This window comes from Struthio camelus, chromosome 4, assembly GCF_040807025.1.
Source record: "Struthio camelus isolate bStrCam1 chromosome 4, bStrCam1.hap1, whole genome shotgun sequence".
NCBI lineage: Eukaryota > Metazoa > Chordata > Aves > Struthioniformes > Struthionidae > Struthio > Struthio camelus.
Genome location: NC_090945.1, coordinates 34,639,633 through 34,662,284, shown reverse-complemented (window position 1 = coordinate 34,662,284; position 22,652 = coordinate 34,639,633). Strand labels below are relative to the sequence as shown.

Here is a 22,652-nt window from a genome sequence, read left to right as displayed (position 1 = left end):
AAGCTTCATTCATTTAACTTTAACCGTAATGCAACCACTTTCAACTAGGCTTCCAAAAATTAAAAAGACACAGTCTGCCTGACCATCTGTCAGTCTCTTCCCTTCTTTCTGACACAACTTTGGAACCAACTTACCAATTTCAAACAAGTAAGACAGAGGAACAGAAGTCTCAGTGATGTTAAAGTTCTGTTAGTATCACGAAAATCTATAGCTGAGTCAAGGAGAAAGACACAACCTAATGTCCCCATTGAACACTGAAGTTATCTGCCCTCTTTGGCCTGCTGGCTGGATAACATGCTATTTGCCAGGCCAGTCAGCACAAAACACAGTTCAAAAATCAGGCACGATACATGCTACTTCTTGGTAAGCTAGCACCTGGAGAATAGAAAAGAAAGAGGAGAGTATTGCAGGGCATGTTAGAGAGCTAGAAGTCTAACAGAAGTGGCAGAGCAATGCAGGTCGCGTCTAGAAATACTGTAGGGAATAAGCAGACAGTGAACACGTCAGAAAGGTAGTGCTACTATCACAAAAGGGAGGGAGTCAGGATGATGCAAGGAAAGAAGATGCAAAGCTGTGGAAAGCAGCACTCAGTACTTCTGCTGCTCCAAGATGTGCTATGTTAACAATGTAACTGCTCCTGACTCTCAAAATCTTAAATGACTTTTTTGCCCAACCTCTTAATATTTCTTGACTAAACAAACCTCTGACTTCAGATCAACATCTTCAATAGATTTTAATGAAGAAGTGTTCCTCAAGGGTAGGAGGAACAACTTTTACCGTAATGTGCTTTTTATCACGTTTCTCAGACAAACGATTGCCATTCAGCATGAGCAATTCAACACAAATTAGGGGCTACAATAGGATATTCTAGACAAAATCTCAGACTGCATCTACTACTGCAGTGTCAAAAATACTTTTGGTAGTGAACTAAGAAATGTGACCATGAGGTCACGTGCAGCTCTTTTATCCTGTCTTTTTCATTCTGTGTGGGACAGCAGATATGATGAGTTGCTCTCACAGGAATTAATTCCACAGACTCAGTCCAACCTTTCTATTGCTTGCTCTATTGTGCTGAGAAACTAAGTTGACGACTGTGACGCTAATCGAGAGTTTAATGTCATTTTTAAGGAATGCTGGCTTGAAATGTTAAGCACCTTGAATCTGACACTGTATTAAACATACATGGAACGAAAGCAGCTAAAGTAATAGGCCAGGAGTGACAGCATTGACTAAAACTCTGGGGAAGGCAAAAAGTAACACGATGAGTACTTTTTTTGAAGGATGCTAGCTTCAAATTTAAGTAGACTGGATTTACGCAGTCCCCTGAGATGTAATGAAGGTAGGTAATACTGGGAATGTATGATCTTTCAACTGTGCATACAGCACATACTTCCAATCAGCTATAAACAGCATCCAGGAGTAATGCAGCCACAACTATATTCTGCTATTATTACATTATGCTATTCTGCAAGACAAACATGAAGTCAGACCTAGTCTTCATCAGCAGAATTAAAAATAAGTTTTTCAGCACACACAGATCCCTAAAGAAAATTGTTTTTGTTGAAGATATTCTTATCTCTCCTTAAGCCTGATCCATCACCTACTCCAGTCAATGGAAATCTTTCTATTGACTCAATTAAATGTTGGACTGAGCTACTTAAGCTACCTCTGATGACAGGAAAAGTATCATTTTCCTATCACCAGGTAACAGTACCTCTTACTTACTATTTTGTTTACTTTTATAGTATTTTGTGTATATTTTTGTTTTGTTTTGCAGGTATCAGTATAGGCACACCCTGAGTAAGAAACGTTAAAGATTCACAAAAGCCTTTAAAACCAAGTTCTTACTCTTCCCACCCCCCTAGTACAAGCAGTACAGGTCTTTCTCTAAGCTTATGGAAATGAGTTACTACCACATGAGTCAGTTAAAACTTAAGGGGCGTAAACTTAAAAAAGCATCAACTAGTACATAGCTACAACGAATACTCTCACAAACAACAGAATACACTTTAGAAGAGTGGAAGGCATAAAATGAGATTTTTTAAACGCTCAGGATTTATTCCTCTGAGGGAGTACAATCTTACTGAAAAGGAATTAAACTAAAACTTTGAATATGCTGTCCAGGTTTGGTAAAAAGGGTTTAGGATAACTCAACACTGTCAGTCTCTCAGGCTGAAGTTTAGCATAGATTTAGCCTGGCACTACACTAGAATCAAAACCTGTCATCTCTTTGCTTGTCCACTCGTTCCCACCCTCACACGCCTCTCTCTCTTGCACTGGTGTTTGTGTAGCAAGCGTGCAGCAAAATGGCTTGGAGAGCTGATCTTGCTGAAAAATGTAACGGGGCTCGGGGCAGGTGAAGCTTAGCAATGAGCCAGGTCACTTTTCACAGTGTACTTCACTGTCCAGCTATATGAACCTGTGTACCTGCACAAAGGCAGGCACAGAGCAGGGTCAGGACCAAGCAGCTACCAGCAGCAAAGCATTGTTTCTTTTCCAAGGCACTACCAGCTTAAACGTATACTGAATTACAGATTGGGAAATATGAGACCAGATATTGATAATCAACTTTCACTGGGTTGTTTTTAAGCCTATTGTCTTCAAAAGTACTGATCACACGCTAACAGCCTATTTAACATACATAGAAAACGCATATTGAATCAGGCCTTACTATTTCCACCAAAAATAGTAATTTCAGACAAAGTCAAAAATCTCATAGTGAATTATTAAGCACATAGGCAAAGATTTTTTTAACCAATCACACAGAGATTTTTTTTTTTTTACATGTGCCCTTAAGTGACTTTATAATCATCATTGATATTTATCCCAACTAGGCTAAGTGCTTATTTTTAATTAATTCCCATTAAATGTTTTGGCTTGATAACACGCTTTAGTGATGAGTTCCTAGCCTAAATAAGCATTTGGTTTAAAGAAAGAAGACTCTGAATTTGTTGTACACTTGCTTAGTCTTCTCACTTCCTTCCCACTATTGATTTACAGAGGTTGTACATATTTCATCAGGTCTGTTGCAGTACTTCTGAGAAAAAGTAATGCAACATGAGAGTAATCACTTGCTATTCATGTAGCTACATAGATATACACTCAGTTTAACAACTCTCTCTTTTGGAAAAAAGGCAGCTGATGTGATTGCCATAACCTCCTCCCCTCTCCATTCAGTACTCGTTCCTATACCACACCTCCCTTTCTGGGGTCTTTAACTCATGATAACAAGTAATTGTCAAAAAAAAAAAAATCCATAAAAACAACCTCTTTAAAATGTTTCCTGTTGCATCCCACAATCATTTGTAGGATGCTGATCACCTGAGAGTTAAAATGAGTCCTGACGGTGGTGAAGGCACTGCTTAAACTGGTACCACAGCCAAAAATGAAACTTTAATCCAATCACAGCTTCACACAGATGTCAAGAGGAAGTCAGAGCCATAGGGCCAAACACTCAAGCCCTTTGGGCTGCACAAGGGCTAGCTCTGATTTACAAGACGGTAACGCGATCTTTAGAGACAGGGCCACACTCCCAGCCTGACTCTCTCCTCAGCTCCCCCGCTCTGGCAGGTCCCAGCCTCGCCTGTCCTGCCTTCCCCTTCCTTTCAGCCCCACGGCCCGGCTCCCAACGCCGCTGTCCCCCTCTGCTCCCCGGCCCGCCTTCTACCTACCGCACCGCTCCTGCGCCCGCAGGCCGCCGGGCGGCGCGGCGCACCGAGCCCGCGACGGCCACAGACCTCGTTTCCTCACGACTCCGGCTGATGCTCCCGACCCGCCGCCCCTGATTTAAACTACAGCGTCTGGCGGTGCCGGGGGGAATAAACCGCCTGAGGAGCCCGGGCCACAGGGGGCGGCCGGCGGCGGGAGCCCCCTGCCGCCTCCCGCGCCCCTCCCCCCGCGGGCGGCCGTTAGGGAGACCGCGGCGCGCGGCGCCCCCCCGCGGGCGGCTCCAACGGCAGCTCCCGCGCGGCGCTGGGTCCTCCTCACGCCGGGGCGGCTATAACTAGGCCAAATTCAGACGGCTTTTTCACGCAACCAGCGTTAAAAGGGATCCATCCCGCGCCTGCGGTTTTCACGCCCTCCCTTCAAAGCACGAAAAGGCATCTTAAATTAAACTTGCAGCCTCGCTCCTTCGTCCGTGTCGAGGGGCCGCGGCAGGGGGGAGGGAAGGAGGGGCACAGGACACGCCACTTTTTCGGCCTGGTTGCGTGGAGGAGCTGCCGCGGCGCCTCAGGCCGCCTATTTCGGAGACGCGTTAAAGTACATCGGGGAAAGAACCAGCCCCACTCCTGTTCGCGGAACCAGGTGCCTCCGAGGGGCCGGGAGGGGATCGCACAGCAGCACTTTGAACTGCGCGTTAACCGCATCCCCATAATTAGGCAGACAGGACCTGCCCGGTGTTGGACAAGCCCCGACACCGCGCACCTCGCTCTGAACCCGGCCCCACGCGCCCCCCGCGTGCCCAACCCCCGGCGCCGCTGCCGGCACCGCCGAGCGCGCTACCGGCCCTGTGGGGGGAAGGGACACACTCCTGGGCGGTACCACTGCAAGCCCACTGTTGGGGGGGGGCGGAGGCGCGGGCGACTGCCTCTCGCCTTGACATCACCCGCTTCCTTAAAGTTACCCAACGGAAAAAAAAAATCCTTAGGGGAAGCTTACGCCACGTGCCGCTTTCTCCTAGGGCATCTGGGGATTCTCACAGTCTGTCTCCTTCCTCCCCTTTGCGACAAATGGTACGAGCCACAGCCACCCGCACAGGTGTGGCCGGTGGGACAAACCAATCGTGGGCGGGGGGGGTGGTGGAAAGCGGTGTGGGCGCGCGCGCACTCGTGTGCGTGTGTAGAAGAGTGATGAGAAGTGGCGAGGCGGGAGGGCGAGACCGGGACGGGGTTGGTCCGCGGCCGCATCATCGCAGAGCGACCGCCGCGGGAGATTGAAGTGCCTGCGCCGCCGCTGAGGCCCTTGCCAGGCCAGAAGGAGGCGGTGCCGCCGCCCGCTCCCGCAAGCCGTTGTCCGGGGGGGGGAGGGGGGAGCGCGCGCGCCCGCCCGCCCCTCCTCCGGTAAGTGCCAGTCAGCGGGTGGGGGAGGGGTGCGGGGCCCGCCCGGTAGCCGTTGCGGAGGGGGGAACCGCTGAGGGGGGAGGCTAACTCGTCTGCGTGTGTGTGGCCGCACCGGCGGCCGAGCGGGCCCAGCCCGGGCGGATCCGCTCCCGGGGCAAAGGCGGCCGGGCCGGGCCGGGCCGCGGAAGGTGCTGCCCTTGCGGCGGGCGGGGAGGCTGTTGGTGGCAGGCCCTTTGGGGGGGGGGGGGAGTGTGCCTGTCCCCGGCTCGCCATGGGTCGCGCCAGCGAGATTTGCCGGCTGGAAGGAGTGATTTTTATTTTGTTTAATTGTTATTATTATTTTGTTTAATTGTTATTAGTGTTTTGGTTAATCAGCGGGGTCTGGAATGGGGAAGGGGGCACGTGAAAGTGGGCGAGAGCTGGTCTCCTCAAGGTGGTGGTTTCATGGACGCGTGAGGCGGGTAAGGGTGGTCGGTCGTGCACCACCGTGTGGTGCCCCCGCTCCCTGGTGCTGGCCCAGGTGTTAGTACAGGCAGGCAGTGAATTGAATCATAACGATGATCTTGGTTTAAAAATTAAAAAAAAAAAGTTCTTAGCTTGAGTCTGTTTCCTGAGCTGACTCTGTCGGCACCAGTGGTTGGTGCAGAGGAACCACTAGTGGCAGGAACTGCTCTGTTTTTGGTGACAGCACTGGTTGAAAGCGTTTATAAAACTAGTTGCTGATTGGCTACTTGAGTTATAATTAGGTCCCCTTTACTTTGAGGGAGCGTTCATTTTAATGCTGAGGGGTTTCAGGTGCTTTTCAATTGATGCCTTAGAAATGCCACATGCCTTAGAAATTGTGCAAGTACTGACCAGATTTCTTCAATGGGAACTTCACCTTTTTAGAAATAAACTGCTTCTTTGATAGCAGTACATGAGCAAAAACCTCTGTGGATGACCATTGTGACTTTAGGAGCTAGACACAAAAGGAGTGGGCTTTTGGGGAACTGACAGCTATATGGCTCTAATATTATCAGTTTATTCGCATACCAGAACTACGTTTGCATTCTGTGACATATTTAATGACCTTATTTTTTGAGTGACCTCGTGTATAAAGGCACTCTTGAGTCTAACAGACCTAATGAAAGCCATTTACCTTTCCTCTAACTGGTCTCTGAATCATAGTGACAAAAGGCTCAAATACAAGGGAAGACAAATTTGTGAGCATGTTAGAGGATGCTTCTGGTACTGAAGGTGACTATTAGACTGAGGGGGAAAAATGGAAAATTCCTAAGAAACTCTGTAACTGGACACTAGTTTGATAGCTCACAAAAGCATCTAGTCTTACCATCTAAATCTATGGAAGAAGCAATTGTCCCATGCAGGAATCTGTTAGCTTTAATTTCTTAAGTGAATACGGTAGCTGTGTCAGTGCCGGCAATTGTTTGCAGTTCAGCATTGTGATGGACTTTTTACATCTTTTGGGGAGAAGTTTGAGCTTTCCCTTCAGTTCCTCACTAGTGTTTATGCCTCATGCTCCCTGTCATAAAGCCTTTATATGCCCTTACTGGTTACCTAGCTCCCTGTTTCTTAGAGCCTCAGATGTCATCAGGGCTTTCCTTTCACTTCTCTTAGTTTCTGTGCTCCTTGTCTACAGAGATGTCTGGGAGATTGCTTCTGTTTCCAGTAGACCTGCTCCTTGCTTGGCAAACCTGGGCCTCTTAGGAAAAAGAAGTTTGATACTGCTTATACAGAGCTACCATGGTACTCAGCTTGGCTTATAACTCCAGCCTATCCAGTTGGTTACTATTGTATACAGACCACATCAGAGCTTGAATCATAGCCTTCCCTGGCTTTGTTTCTGTTGACTGAAAGTAAAAATGAGGGTTTTCATATAACTGCCAGAAAGGACAATTTTGAGGGTAGTAGCAAAAGGAGGTGGGATGAGGGAATAAGGAGTTTTCTTGGGGTTTCTCATAGCGTCTGCCTTAAGTTCAGTGACCAGAAAGGTCGTTCCTTCCCACTTCCCCACTATTTCTGACCTCAAAATCTTATTAATTTAAACTAAAGAGTAACTGGTAACATTTTACTTACCACTCATGCTACTGAGAGCTTTCTAGCTTTCCCCCTTAGGTAAGTTATAAGTCTACAGTAAAAAAGCCTTACACATTTGGAAAGCTGCCTTCCTTGTCAGATTTTGTGCACCAAAATCATTCCTTCCCGCAGCTTTTAAGGCCAGTCTCTAAAATGCCAAGCAAAATATAGGTCACTTAATTGTAATAAAATGCATGTTTGCTGCTGCTTGCTGCTGAAAGAAATATTGAATAGAGTGTTTTTGTTTTTGTTTTAAATCCTATTTTACTATCCCCCTTCTACTTTCATCTTCCTGCGGCTGGATTTCAAAAATAATTTCACTATCTTATCTGTTGAGGGAAAATATATTTATGTGTCTATGTGTATAATAATATATCTACACACACACACACACACACACACACACACGGTTTAGATTGTGGACATCCTGGTGTCACAACGACTAACAAGCTATGGCATAATTCAGTGTCACGCACATGAAGTCCTGTTCTTCATGGCATGACAGCCCCTGTGGCTCGAGAGGGCAGGCGCGGGGGTCAGCAGCATGCCCTGGGAGCGGCCGGACTCGCTTGCAGGCAAGAGAGGGGCGCTGGCGCGTCGTGTTGGGGAGACAGGCGTGCGGGCAGCCCGGGGCCCGGCGGGGCTTGGGCCGGAGCAGCTGGCGGTGCCCCGCCCGGTTCCTTCTTCCTGCCCCTCCGGGACTACAGCTCCCAGAAGCGCCCGGGCTCTCGGCTGAAAGTGAAAATAAACTCCAGGTTACACTTTTTTCTTCCCCTCCCCTCGGTAGTAGCACATGTCCTTTCTCTTTTGTTTCTGCTTTGCAGCCTGGGTGCGTGCTACATCTACGCAAACGCGAGGAATCGCTGCCTGGAGGAAGAGGTCGGATCGGGACCCTGCTGGAGCAGCTTCCAGGAGCCGCTGCTGGGCCCCCTGGAGAAGCCTGGAAGCGACGTTTTTTATGGGGCTAGAAGTCCAGACTCTGCAGTGAAAGTTTCCTCCTCTCCGTGATTCCCACATGCAAGTTGATAACGTGAAAACGGCTGCTTTTCCTGTTGCTGCTGCTACCTCCAGTGCTGAGAGAGAGGTTAGCGCTCTCCATCCCCACCTGCTGCGGTTTCCTTCACCTGGCCCTGGTGCCGCTCGGTGGGTTTGCATTACCATGTGGGGTTAGGAGAGGTGCAGCGAGCTTCTGCAGCGTTCAGCAGTAAACATGGAGGCGACGGGTAAACCAGATGGCAGGGAGCAGAGTCATCAAAGCAGCGGCACAGATGCTCCTGGGGACGCTTCTATGGACCGCTACTTGCGATCTCAGGGCTTATATAGAAAGAGAGTTGCCAAGGATGGATCTTGTCTCTTCAGAGCTGTGGCTGAGCAGGTAACTAGTTCTTTAAATAAAGCTGCTTTGCACAAAAGAGTGGGAAGTGTAGGATCTCATTAGTGGGTGATACTTAATGTTAAAATGCAAACAACTATAGGTTAAGGTGACACGTGTGCCAAGAAAAGAGAATAGTACTCGAGGAGAGAGACATTCCGTATGTGCAGCATTATTGTGCTCTCAAGAAAATGTTAGCTTTTAAGTTTTGACACTCCCCTCTACATTCTTCATGTAAGATTTCAGCATTTGGGAACAATAGCTTCATATAAAACAACTAAGAACAAGGCTTTTAAGCGCCTTCCATTAAGTTCAGTTTCCTAGACAGTTTTAAGTGGTTTATTGTAAAATTAGAGAAAACAAACAATTTATCTGATTCTTCCTGTTGAATTCCCCCTCCCCCATTTCAGTGTAATGGTTAAAGGAAAAAAGTGACAGCGTCATCTTGTCTTAAATACAAACAAACAGCAGTGGGAGCTCTGGTGCTTCTGTTTGTGAGAGCCCAAATTCCTGTGCTAATACACAGTGCATTTCTTGTTTTTTAACTACTTTCTCCACTAAATTTTATAATTTCAGGTAAGCAAACATTATTGTTCTGAAAGTGACTTTTTAAAGTTAAGTGCATAATGAATGCATTGATCTTGTGATGCTTTTCACTGATATATAAAAGAAGACATCCCCCTCAATCCAGTGAGGACTCTTTTTTTTTTTTTTTTTTTGGTAAACTTCTCCTTAAATTTTTAACATTTGGCTCTCCTTTTGTTAAAGGAAAGGTCTTTAATTAAAAATCAGTAGGTGTTTATCCACAGGTTAGCCTCATCCCTGTACCCTCCCTACAGAAAAACTTTCAGATCTGAACTTGGAAGTGTTTTAAATTGAGGGTAGCGTGTAAGGTTTGCAAGAGATGCTGTAATTTAAATTGACTGGAACTTCCCTATACTGTAGTGAGGATGCAGACAAAATCATACAGGAGGTAACTCTGAGCCCATGATGAAAGCAGTATTTTCTGATGGAGATTTGGACAGAAGGTAGAATGCAGGTGTTGTACTGGATTCTGAATTCCTGGCTTCCAAATAAGTGTTTAGACAACAGAGCTACACCTCTCAAATCAAGGGAATGTAATGCTCTTAGAGTGTGTAAGCTCTTCTAGTTTTGGTTGGATTTCATTTTGATAAGTACATGTTGGCAATCGATTTCTTCATCCCTTCCCACAGTAACAAAAACTTACTTCTTCAACTAGCTAAAGTCATTTACAAAGGGGTGAGAGAATGACAAAAAATGCTGTTCTTCTTTCTCTCAGTAAACCTTCCTAGAATTGAATGTTTTAATTTTGCATATTTCTGAATTCTGCTGCTAATGAATTCTGGCTAAGTAATTGAGGTTTTTTACCTGCCTAAGTATTTCGTTTTTGAATAAATATGTACTTTAAATATTCTCAGAAATAGGCTATTTCCAAGCAGTATTTAGCATACAGAAATTGATTATTTATGCTCTTTCATCCAAAATCATAAGAACTAGTGTCATTTTCTTCCATTTCTCCCTTTGTAGGTGTTACACTGTCAGTCTCGGCATATCGATGTCAGGATGGCTTGTGTAGACTATCTGCGGAAAAATAGGGAGAAATTTGAAGCAGTAAGTATAGATGTATTTCTTCTTCCTGAGCATTTAAAAATCTTATTTTATTCCTTCCACTCTTCTAAAGTTTAGAGTTCGTTGTAGCTCTGTTAGCTGAGGATTAATTTATTTTTTTAAGTTTGTGTCCTTAAGTTAACTGACTCATGTGGTAGTAACTCATTTTCATAAGCTTAGAGAAAGACCTGTACTGCTTGGACTAGAGGGGTGGGAAGAGTAGAAACTCTAACGTTCATTTAAAAAAACAAACCAAACCCTTTAAACTCTAATAGTCTTCAGTGATGCTATCAAAATCTGAATAATTTTTATTTTATTATAATGTACTTATTTTATTAAAAATCACAGAAAGTTCTTATTGTGATAATTAACTGCTTTTACAATAAATTAGAGATTTGACTAATTAGATTAATGAAACTTCTTTCAGGGCCTATAGTTTATTATATATTGCCACTGTGGGTTTTTTGTGCCCCTAAACACGTGTAACAAATTTCTCCGTCCACAACCGTGGACATAAAATGTCATTTTCATCTATGTTTGGCCAATGTAATCAGCGCTAACAATAGAAAACTTGCTTTTCCCCTTTTAAAGGAGTAATAATAAATAATAGTGCTCCTGTTTGTATTTAAATGTGTTCCAGTATATGTACTATTTAATTAATTTCCAAGGTAGCCAGAACAGGGGTATATGTAAGTATTTATTATTGAAGGAATATTGCTCAGATCTTCTTTTTTCTGTTTTAAATTTACCTGGACCCAGAGTAAAATAAGGCTGTCTTGTATGCACTTTGGCATAAGGAGGAGAAGGTAAATAGGAAGGAAGGGGTGTGTGTGTGTTTGTTCGAATTTCTGACAAGTGCCCTGTGCTCAAACGTGACTGATCGTTGTTAATGAAGTGGAAGTTCTCAAGAAGATGGCGAAACGTAGTGAACCTCTCTGAAAGAATGCAGTTCTGACTCAACTATTTTCATTTGCCAGAAGAAGTGTTTGATTCATATGCTTCCAGTCCATTTGATGACTTACCAGCTCTTAGACCTTCCCCCTGCCTTTTTTCCTCCACTGCTGACTCTTTCATCCCTCTCTCTCACTCCAGAATTACCTCTACCCGTCTTCACTGTTGTCCTGAAAAGCCTCTTTTTAAAAATTTATTATACTTTCAGAATAAGTGTTTCATACGTAAGGTTGAGGTGTTTTCAGGTCTGTTCTCATTTCCTAATGTTCCTACTCTTGAGACCCTCCTTGTCTCTTCAACTATTGTCTCATCTGCCTTCTTAGTAGTTAAGTTCTACTGAAAAGTACTGTCAGTACTAGTTGAAGTTCATTTTTTCTAGTCTCTTGTAACCATTTCAGCTTGAGTTTCTGCCTCTTTCATTTCATTGGTACTGCTGTAACCACAAGCATCATCCTCATCCTTTCTTGAAGTGTTATCTTTGGTGTTGTCTGTCATCTCTTCATTTTCTTTTTCTCTCTCCAATTTTCTATGAGACCTTTCTGTTCTCCTTTATTTCTACTTCTATACGTTATCTTTAGATTTAGGTCATTTAATTTCAGAGCACACACTCACACTACTGTCTGTGCTGACATCTCACAAATTTACCTTTTTGCTTAGGTAAAAAGGTAAGCCAGTCTTGGCTGGACTTCTTGATGCTCCTCATGAACAGCAGTGTCAACCCAAATTCAAAATGGCTGAAGCAGCACTCTCAGTCTTATTACTCCACTCTGTTTTGCTTATTGCTTTTTTTTTTTTTAATCACTGTGGATAAAGAGGCTGTCCCATCTGTAACTTGGGTTCATAACTGGAACTACCTCTTTATTTGGACCTCTATGGATTTTATATTTATCTAAATCAAGCTGATTGTTTCTAAACAATCTGCCCTTTTCATATATGTGAAGTGTACCTGAGCAGATTGCTTTCTTAGCTTGTCTCTTATAATTTGCCCCTTCGATGGCTTCCTTTCATTGGCTTCCCTTTTCTGTATTGCTTCAAATATAAACTGCCTTTACTTCCAGTGTCCTTTATGATCTGCTTAATTATACATATCACTACTTAAGTTCTACAGAAATATGACTCCCATTTCTGATCATCCACAGCTGCCAATTGTATTAATAAGATTCTTGAATAAGCGTGCATAAGCTCACTCCTGTGATGCCTTATATGCCTGGGATAAACTCCCCATGACACCAACTTGACAGTGTCTTTGCTTTCTTTTGGATTCCCCTTTGCCTGTTGAACTTTGTTTGCTGTGACAGCTCCAAAAGCTGTTGATATTCTTGCTGTCTGGAACTCAGACCTATATTTTTGAACATTTATTCCCTTGTTCTGCAGGGCTTTATATTTAGAATGTGAGCTCTTTGAGACAGAGTTGTCTTAAGTCTCGAATGGCGCTTTACCATTGGTACAGTGTGTCATAGAGTAGAGATCCTGCGTGGTATGCTAATAAAAATAACAATCAATTTGTACTTTTTTAAATACAGTTCATAGAGGGGCCATTTGAAGAGTACTTAAAATGCTTGGAAAACCCACAGGTATGTTAAACTTGATTAATAATAGAAAGTGGTACTTTTGTAGATGTTGATAGGTGATAGTTTTCTTTTTCCACCAAAGTAGTGAAAGTAAGCCTAAGAGGTCTTTGCATCATGTTTATACAAATATGCATGTTCCCTATTGCAAAAGGATTTGAGGATTTTCTATTGTCTTGAGTTAAACATTTTTTTTCCACAAAATGTGTATCCAAATGTTTCTAGCCTCTGGAAATGCCCCCCCCCCCCCCCCCCCCAAAAAAAAAAAAAAAAAAAAAAACCGAGAAACCTGACTAGCTTTTTCCTTAGGCCAGTCTTGAATGACAGACTAGGTGATGAACAGTAAGTTGCTGATGTACATAATATTAAAAACAATAGTTATGGGCTGTTGCAGAGACATTGATTTAAAATAGAATTGATTTAATTTTAGTTACTTTTCCTAGGGAGTTACAATTCATATAAGCTGGAGAACAAGACTAGTACAGCATTGCAAAATCTAGTAACTTTTTTCTTTTTTTAAAAATAGGGTTTGTACATATACTTTATTAAGTTTTCCTATCCTAGAAATTGAAGTGTGTTGTTTTTTTGTTTTTTTGTGTTTTTTTTTTTTCTGCCATGCCAACAGAGTCCCTAATTAGAATGGCCAACCAGATGAGTTGAGCTTTTGAGATGAGTGGTGGAAGGGGGGGAAAAATTGGCTGTTAGCCTATTCTGCTTCTGTCTTGCCTTGTTCTTTCCAAAATTTTTAATTGTAAGTTTTGTTATTAAATCCTGAGGTAATATGTTATGCCAAATGGTAAGGTATACCATTTTCCAGTAGAACTTACTCTGCAGTAAACTGCACTGAAGTCAAAGCAGTGCAGCATGTATTCAGAAAGTGTGTGGGGTTTTTTCCCTCCCCTACATTCCTACTAATGTTAAAAACTTTTTGAAAAATAAAACTTAGGTAGCTCTCTTACATGATTAGAGAAATTAGGTTATTTTATATTTCAAAGCTGTCCTCACAATTTTATATATGTGTATATACATATATATATAAAAATATATAAAAATTGGACTGCTACAGATTTCTACCTCAGATTTAATTTCAGTTGTTCTTAATTTAGAAAGAATTAAAAAAAAATTGTGAGAAAGATCTCATGTCATGTTGGAGCATTATACAGCAATGAGGCTGGTAATGAAAGCAAATTTCTAATGATGTGTGTCTGGATTATGGTGGTGTTGACATGTTGACACGTCACTGCTTAACAACTTTAAAAGGCAGATTTTTGGTCCTTCGGTAGGTATCAATATACAGCTGCTCACGTCAAAAATGCAACTTTAACTACTACAGGATTATTTTGGCTGTTTGGAAGTGGTCTTGGAGCCTTTCACAAGTCTGCGTCAAGATACTTGTATGCTAGTTGTCTGTATTTTAGGCAGAAGACTTGAGCCATGAGGTTCTTGTTTTGGTTGTTCTTTAGTTTAAAGCCAGACAAAACCAGACAGTTTTGAAGGAAGAGATTAACATTTTAAAAAGTACTCAATAAATGTACCACTACTTTTTTTTTTCCCCAAAAATCACTTTTGATGCACTAGCCTTCTGCTTGTCTAAGTTTAACAAAAGAGAAAGAATAAAAATACTATGTCATCTTTCAAAGTCATACTTCTTAATCATAGCTGTGCACTTCTGTAGCTGTTCTTAGTGCTCTCTGTTTTTATACAGAGCAGTTTCTACACTGGAAAAAACCGTAACTGCTACACATTACCTTTATTGGGATAATAACTGTTATTTCAAAATGCCTTTTAATATAATCAAAGTATCTTGGCTGAAATCTAGGCTCAATGTCAATATATTAGTTTTTGATAATGATTCCTTGTTTCTGTCTACCTACACAATTATTATACTTATTTATGCATATTTGATTGAACTTGTTTTTCTTTTTTTAATACAGGAATGGGTTGGACAAGTAGAAATAAGTGCCCTTTCGCTTATGTACAAGTAAGAAAAAATTTAAATACTTATTATTGAGTTCTACTATGATGAGCTAGCTAGTTTCAACGAAGTCAGTCACTTGTTGAAATACAAATGAGATGACAACATAATACACAATTATTCTCCAGAAGGTTATACATTTAATATATACATATTAAAATATATGTATATGCATTTTTATATATAAAATACACTTAAACTTGCAGCTGTCAAGGTATTAAATAAAGATAGAAAAGGGAGCTTTGAAAGTGACATGTAATCTGGGATTTGGATTGCAATAATGCCACATCTCACCTGCACAGCTACATGTGGGTAGAGTCATACTGTTTGTATTTTTTGTTAATTTTCATATTGTAACTTTTCTATTACAGTTGGCTTTCTCCTACTCTTCCTGCGTCTTACCAAGTTTGTAATAATAACCCTTCTATTAAGATGTGGTCTTTACCCATTTCTTTATTGCCTCCATACAAACTTTGCGATGTAGTTTACAAGGATGAGTTATTGTAGGCTGTATGCTAGAGAGCCGTTCTCGTACCTCATCTAGTGGGAGGTATGTGTCCTGCTATAAGGCTACCTGGTGTACTGCAGTAGCTCATTCTGTTTTCCTCAGTACAGATAAATAGTATGAATTTGCTGAGGTCCATAGCTGGAATTAAGCTTAAGAAATGTTTCAGCATGTGTGCACAGACAGACCTTCCCCTTAGTGATGAAAAGTTTTGCTGGTGTATTTTAAGTAAATATAATCCTCTATGCTAATCTTACTTTACAAAGCAGCATATACTTTTATAATAACTGTGCTTTTTAATTATTGTGCAAGAGAAATAGCTATGTACAACAGCTTCTCTTTCTGCTGTTTGTAAACCAGTTGGAAAAGTCAGTGTTTCAAAATGCTTACTGTAAATTAATGACTTTTTTTTATTGTTGGTTGTACTTTAACTCTTGATCAGACAATTGACATGAGGAAAGAAACAAACTAGTTAAACGAAATATTACTTACCGGTACTTAGGTGAGTGAGAAGTGCAGGAAATTGCATGAAATTCTATGCCTGATTGCATTTTACGTGGCTAATGGGACTGTTTAGAGTTGCATGTGCTGGATGAGTGGAAGAGAACTGGACTGAACGTGAGATTGGCTCCAGATGTATGGAGGGTGGGTCTGATACTTAGACAGAGCCAGGGTGTAGAGAGATACGCCTCAATTTAAGTCAACAAAGTTGCATGCTTGATTCCATCAAAACTGGATGTTTTTGTTGATGAAACAAAAGCAAAGTTTATTTTGAAATCAAGGTACATGGGCATCCAGGACCACAGTTGATAAATGAGTACTGAGGCAAATGCAGACTAAGAAAAATATTTTCCACTTCCGTTAGAAGCATGGGGAGGCATGTGGCATAGTTGCAACGGCAGGTTGCAACGGCAGCGTTGAACGTGTAAGACTTGTTACTACCGTACTTTGTTTTGGGAGAACTGGCTTCTATTAAAAATGCAAGTTTGTAGCTCTAGGAAAGTAGGAATGGTGGTGGAGGTAGAGGGAAAGAGTTGTTTCCCTTCCTCCTTGCTGGCAGACTGAAGGAAAGCAGAACAAGTATAAATTTCTTCTATTCCCAATAAAGAAGAGAGAGAGAGTTTCAGAGTTCTCAAGCAGAGAATAGAAGTGCAGCGTGACTAGGTTTACTCCTCTGGTGTGTCACAAGTCTAATTTGTTTATCTAATAAACTTCTGTACCCTCCCTGAAGCAGGTGGCCCCCTAAGCCATGAAATTCCATTTCTCTCGGAACTGCTTTTTTGAGTTGTGTTAGAAACTTTTTTTTTCCTTCCAAAAACTGTGCTTGTGGGTATACTTAATTTTGCAAGACTCACTAAACCTTTGCTAGCGTGAGCAAGGAAGAAGTTGAAGGAACAGACGGATTGCTGAGCAAAGAGTTCAAAGGGAGGATTATGTGCAAAGATAAATAGAAACAAATAAATCAAGTTAAGATCATGACAGAGACTAATTATGGAAGAAAAACAAATAGCCCAAATTTGCAAAAATTTGCAGCCTCTTTCACCTTTTAGAAAATAAAAGGCAAATAACCTGTCCTGTCAATATCAGTTGTGGATCTTCCTGTGTTTTTACTTTGTATCCCATCTGCAACTTTATGCTTTTTAATACAGCAAGATAAAATATTTTAATGTCAGTTCTAAATTTGCTGAACTGTATCAGCCCAACCTTTTATTTGTAGTATTTTTACTTATATTAGAGATAATAAGGCGGAGTTGTTTCACCTTGGAAGGCAGGCACTGCGTAGGACCAAAACCTAGTTTGCAGCACTAAAATTTTCTAAGCCCATTTTGAAAAAGTATGCTGGACTGATAACCCTTCATGATGACTATCTTCCAACGCTGCAACTTCACACTCTGAACGGATTCAGTCCAACTTATTAAAAGTATGCTTCGGTTTTCTCATTTGAAGATAACAGACCATTTTTTTGGCATCTTAAGTCCAGCAAACACTATGTGACATTGGACCCCGCTCTTGCTGGTTTCATCCAAAGAAGAATGGAAACTGAGCCATCTGGATGTCTTTTTTACAATGTATTATCCATTTTAAAATGCAGGGAAGGTTCTTTTCACCACACTTATTAAAGCAGTGGGGCATGTAGAAAGCATGATTTTTGGAGATGCTGAGAACACAGTTACAGTATTAGATCCTCAGGCTGTGCCTGGGAATGACCTGTTGGGCCATCAGCATGCTGCTCGTCGTGCTTTGGCAGCTAGGCTACAAAGGTTCCCCCAGGCAATTCTGCGTATTCAGAAGCACGAACATTGCGTGGACCGTTCTGACTGTGGAGCTTGGTTTGGGAGGTGAGAAGAGTTCAGCGTAGATATGGGCCATTCCCTGTTGACTGGCCTCAGTGCCCGGAAAGGCTCTCGGGCATGTTTAATATGCTAGTAGAGGTGCAGCCTAGGTGATTTGCTCACCTGTCAGAGTGAGTGCCAGCATTTCCTTTTTCTCTTGATAAACAAACTCCTCTTTGTTCTAGTGGATTTCCAAATGGCAAAATGTTGTGAATTTCTCCAGGATTGCGGAGCCATTGTCTTTATGGGTGCTGCTCTGTCTGTCCTTGTTTTATTAGTGAGTTTTACTTGTCATTGGCTCAGTGCACCGGCTTGTGCCGGTATATTTTAGTGTAGTATGCCAATGTGTTCACTTATAGTTAAAACACATGGAACTCTGCTCAACATACCGAGTTCATTGTTGCCCTTTTCTGAGGTGTTTTATTGTTTTGTACAAAATAAACTTCGATCATCTTTCTTGCGCTGGGAATGATTATAGAAAGATTTTCGGGGGACAGTGCATAAGAATCCAGCTCCAAATCAAGGCAAATGGAATAATATGCAAAAATTCTAGGACCACTACAGAAGAGCGTTTTAAAAAGTTGACATAAAAGTCAAAGAGGAATTACATCGGAAACTATGCATCTGAAAATGTTGTTGAGTTGGGACTAATAATGACTGTACTGTTGTACAGCTGCTTTTGGAAGTTCCCCTACTGAAAAGGAAAAAGACAAATAAGTCTTGTACAGTAAGAAAAAAGACGATATTAAATATGGGGCTGAAAATATGGAGTGGCCACTGTGCAAGCAGTTCGTATGCTTGGACTAGGAGAGAGGAGTAGAAGTAGCTTGATTAAAGTACAGAATTTGTTTTTGATCATTAGTGGCATCTATACTCAGTCTTCTCTGGAATGTTATTAGCTAAGAACCGCTGTGGTGCGCCATGGGCTCCGGCTTCTCTGAGGAAAGGCTGAGGTGCATTATAGAAGATGTAGTATTGCCCAGAAACTTCGCACACACAAAAGCAGGAGAATAATACAAAACACTGTTTTTGTCAAATGTAAATATTTTGCTGTTTGAGCTTTTGGTGAGAGCACAAAACATTTCACAACAGTAAACCTTTTTCTGACCAGAAACAGTAGCACTAATGTTCTTCAGTATTCTTTCCCAGTAAGTGTAGTCTGTAGTTATGCATGTTCCTTGAACTTGACTGGAATATTTTAGTTTTTATTGAAATGTATTTTTATGAGAATTTGTAATTACTTTTTTTCCTTAGGAAAGATTTCATAATCTACCGGGAACCAAATGCTTCTCCTTCACATGTAACTGAAAATGGCTTTTCTGATAAGGTAGAATATTTAAGGTTATTTTGAAAGATTGAATTAAGACTATTTTAATTAACAGCAAACAACTTAATGAGAAATGTATTAATACAATGAAATGCTCTGATAATTCAATTTAAATTTATTTTGTATATATTTATGGTAACTGTTCTGTTTATATGTATAGCTGCTCTTTTTAAAGATGTTCCATATTTGGCATGTAGTATACCTTCCTAGTAATGTAAAATTCAGTTTTAAAAAAAAAATTACTAGTGACGCTGACTCACATAGTTATCTGTATCTTAAATTCTTTTTGACTGGGTTTAAAGGACACCCACTAAAAATTTTGATAATATTTGATTGATACTTTGAGATACTGAAATTCAACAAATCATGTTGGCACTTTAAATTGCATTTAAAAAGTACTGTTCCTACTAAAAATCAAGCGAGGTGCAAAACTTTTTCTTTTTTTTTTAAGGTATTACTGTGTTTCTCAAATGGAAACCACTATGATATTGTTTATCCCATAGAGTATTCAGAAAGAGCTGCTCTGTGCCAGTGTAAGTATTGTGTTGGTTAGTTAAAAGTGTACATTTTCACCAAAAATCTTGAAATGATCATCGTTGGGCTTCAGTTAAAGAGAAAAGGCTCTATGTGAAGGTTTATTACTGTTTCAGGGTAGCTTTATTTTCCAGTTGAATTGTCAATGATTGTTTGATCTTGGAAGTCTTTAATTCTTACCACGTCATGATTTTGAGGCATGATGAAGCAGATTTATACAAAAAGGAAAAGACTTATTTGCCTTTTGAATTTGGATTTTTATAAAATTAGTACACCAGAATTCTTGTGTATTATTAATCTGTGGCACTGTCTCTGGTCAGTGTTCTGGTTTTAGTTTTGTATTTCAGACTGTTAGCAAACTTCAGACTGTTAGCAAATTGTTTATTTTAAAATCATCTTTGCATATGTAACTTCTCACAGAAATCACAGGAGTTGCATGTGCCAAAAAAAAAAAAACAAACCCAAAACAAAAAACCAGCCCTGCCTTCATAGACTGTTTTCTTAATTGTATTGAAGCAATGCTCAAAGTCCTAAGCAGGTTTGATGAGCCGCTCTGACACCTACTACACAAGCATGGGTTCTGATCCTTCACAAAAACTCTGCCCATATGCCAGTCCAGTTACAAGGCTGGGGCCAATTGAGACCTGATTTCTGGTAGTTGCATGTATGTGCATTAAATTAAATGGTAGTAGCTGCAGCTATTTTGGCTCTTAATGCCTTCTATTTCAGCTAACACTTCAAAAACTTACTTTTCCTAATTTAAATAATTTGAAATGTCTCTGTAATTATAGAGTAAAATCCCATTTACCTTGTAATTAATTTTTACCCTTCCTCTTTCTCCTCCTCTTCTGCAGCTCTTCTGTATGAACTGCTGTATGAGAGGGTATTTGATACAGATGTAAAGCAAATCATAGCAGAGCTTAGTGCTGTTGATGTGACAGAGGAAAGTAATGGTAGCAGTGAAGTATCTGCTTCAGATTCAGAAGATGACAACTACAAGTAAGTGAGATTTAAAATTTAAAGTAAGCTGCCTGTGAACAGTGCACATTAAATATGTTCTTTGCATTTAAGATGGGTAATAGAAGCTAACAGTTAGGGTTGAAAACATTTTTAAAAATATTAAGAGAAGAGGTTAAAACTATGAAAGAATGAAGTACATAATCTTCACTGTACCTAAGGATAAGATGCTAGTTCCTCTGTTTTTTCTGCAGTCTGCCTTTGGGTCTCTTTGCGTAATGGAATATTGACACTGAATATTGCTGTTGCAACGTTCCTCTTCCTGTTTCAAACAGCAGAATTCCCTGGGAGAATTTGCAGTATGCCAGTTGGGCATGGTGACTCCATGAGAATTACTTGGCTCGTTCTTGTAACTTAGTAGAGTTGCAAGAATCTAATCCAACTTGTATTGCTCCCACATCTTGGGGGTTGAAACGTCTGCTGGAGAGAGTGCACTTGGATGTAGCTAATGTAGAAATACATACATAGCTTATTCCATTTCCTTTTGATCTTTATGAAGTGGGTGTATTGATGAGTTTATATTTCTTTTGCTGGGCCTGGGTGCTCCAGCTAGTTGAGTTTTTGGCCTACTGCTCGCTTCTGTATTGTGAAGTAACTCTTTTACTTTAGCAATTTTGCATTTACATCTTAGCAGTTTTTCTTCTGTTGTCTAATGCCGTTCTCAAAAACTCTGGCTTGTGTGAAATTCCACTGACGCTATGGAAGTTAAGCTATGCTAGTGCACTATGCCTCCTCCTCCTGCTGGAAGCCATTAAAGCTCTTTCTGAGGGCTTTGCTATAGTGCAGTGTGGCATGTGGTAGAAGGATTTTATCGAGACCTCAAGAGCTGATTTTTTTCCTCATGCTGAAAAACCACGGAAGGGAAAGCTGATGGAAATTACCACAAGAAGAACACCCAAGGTCCAGGAAAAGGATTAACTTTCTTTCTTGTTTGGAGAGAAAAAAAGAAATACCAGAGAACACTTCCAGTTAAAATACAAAATATTTCTGCTTATGGGAGCAATTAATGTAGTTAAGTGTCAGAGAGTGGAAGCCTTTATTTCCTTCTGTTCTTGGAGCTTCTCTGGGGTTCATGTACAGTAGCATTACCCTATATCAGTATTGGCGTTCTTAAGAAAATGCACTGCTAACCTCCATGGCACCTTTGTAGAGAAGGTCATATATTCACTTGAGAGTATCAAACTATGTTTTTGATTTAAACTATATGTCTCTATGATGCAAGAGCTAATGCGTGTGACTCTTGACCTACTTAAGCCAAATTACAAACCTTTTGCTGTATTTATGAAGTCTTAAAACTTTTTGCATGTCTTAAAATTGACTTTAGCTTGTTTTATCAGCTAATTTTCTGGAAGATGATCTTTTTTATTTTATAAATGTTACATTTAATAGCAACATAATTGAAAAGTTAAGAAGCTATTTTAGTTTGGGAAAAGTTAATGCTGCTGTAGGGAACTGCTTTTGAAGGGAATAATACTTGCTTTCCACCCCCAAAAAAAAAAAAATTTCCTGAGATGTCAGGTGCAGAAAATAAGATTTGAGAATGGCCTGACTCAGGTTAATTAATAAAGAGAGAGCGGGTGGGTGTGGTGTTTTGTTTTATTTTTTAGGATGATTTCTTCTTCCATTGTTGGCTTCTGTGTTTTTATATGTAGTTGCAAAATTTTTAGAGGGAGGATATTTTTTTTTTCCAACAGATGACTAGGTAGGTACATATAACTTAGACATCATACAACTTGTGCTTAGAAAAAAAATTCTTAATTTAGTTATACGTACTATAGTAATGCAGTTTGTTTTAAACTTAGCTTTTTCATCTAAAGAGATGAGTGTTCCATAAAGTGTTTAATTTGGGAAAATATGAAGAGAAGGGTAGGTTTAATACTTTTATCCACTTTCAAGATGTTTCTTACTTGATTTCGAATCCTTTGTAATACTATACTACCATAGCTCCTTCTATCCTTTTACAGAAGTAAAGCTACAACAGTTAGTGATATGAATGGATTAAAGTCTCTTTCTGGCAACAAGGTATTTATACATAAAGATTTATTTTCTCCCAAACAACTTGTATTCTGCTATATTTGTTTTCAGTGTTTAGCGTTTGTGAGATAATTTTGCGTGTCTGACTTTTCCTAACATGCAATAGTTGAACTACTTTGTTCTTTGAAAAGTAGCATTTGAATTTGATGTATCAGAAGTATCCTTTTTATTTCATGTTTAGTTCTTAACTTTGTTCTGATAGGTTTAAAGGAATCATGTTGAATTATTTTTTTTCAAAGCTCTTTATGCTTGTATATACTTTCAGCTCCTT

General features: G+C 40.6%; 2 protein-coding genes across 31 annotated transcripts in view; one reads left to right on the top strand and one right to left on the bottom strand.

Moving 5' to 3' along the window:
• Positions 1 to 4,799, bottom strand: part of SMAD1 (SMAD family member 1) — a 115,069-nt gene extending 110,270 nt beyond the window's left edge. For 8 of the 25 annotated variants that reach the window (XM_068942180.1, XM_068942182.1, XM_068942174.1 and 5 more), the window contains exon 1: positions 4,660 to 4,799. The gene's annotated coding sequence lies outside the window, so the exon portion shown is untranslated. Of the gene's footprint in view, positions 1 to 3,671; positions 3,904 to 4,659 lie in introns of those variants that run through there. The other 17 variants (XM_068942172.1, XM_068942173.1, XM_068942193.1 and 14 more) reach the window with 11 other exon arrangements.
• Positions 4,636 to 22,652, top strand: part of OTUD4 (OTU deubiquitinase 4) — a 35,342-nt gene continuing 17,325 nt past the window's right edge. For 3 of the 6 annotated variants that reach the window (XM_068942162.1, XM_068942156.1, XM_068942159.1), the window contains exons 1-9: positions 4,921 to 5,060; positions 7,961 to 8,511; positions 10,057 to 10,140; positions 12,612 to 12,662; positions 14,591 to 14,637; positions 18,724 to 18,796; positions 19,248 to 19,329; positions 20,185 to 20,329; positions 22,312 to 22,369. In XM_068942162.1, the coding sequence (XP_068798263.1) occupies positions 8,347 to 8,511; positions 10,057 to 10,140; positions 12,612 to 12,662; positions 14,591 to 14,637; positions 18,724 to 18,796; positions 19,248 to 19,329; positions 20,185 to 20,329; positions 22,312 to 22,369 (705 nt within the window). In that variant the 5' untranslated portion in view covers positions 4,921 to 5,060; positions 7,961 to 8,346. Of the gene's footprint in view, positions 4,734 to 4,837; positions 5,061 to 7,960; positions 8,512 to 10,056; positions 10,141 to 12,611; positions 12,663 to 14,590; positions 14,638 to 18,723; positions 18,797 to 19,247; positions 19,330 to 20,184; positions 20,330 to 22,311; positions 22,370 to 22,652 lie in introns of those variants that run through there. The other 3 variants (XM_068942161.1, XM_068942158.1, XM_068942160.1) reach the window with 2 other exon arrangements.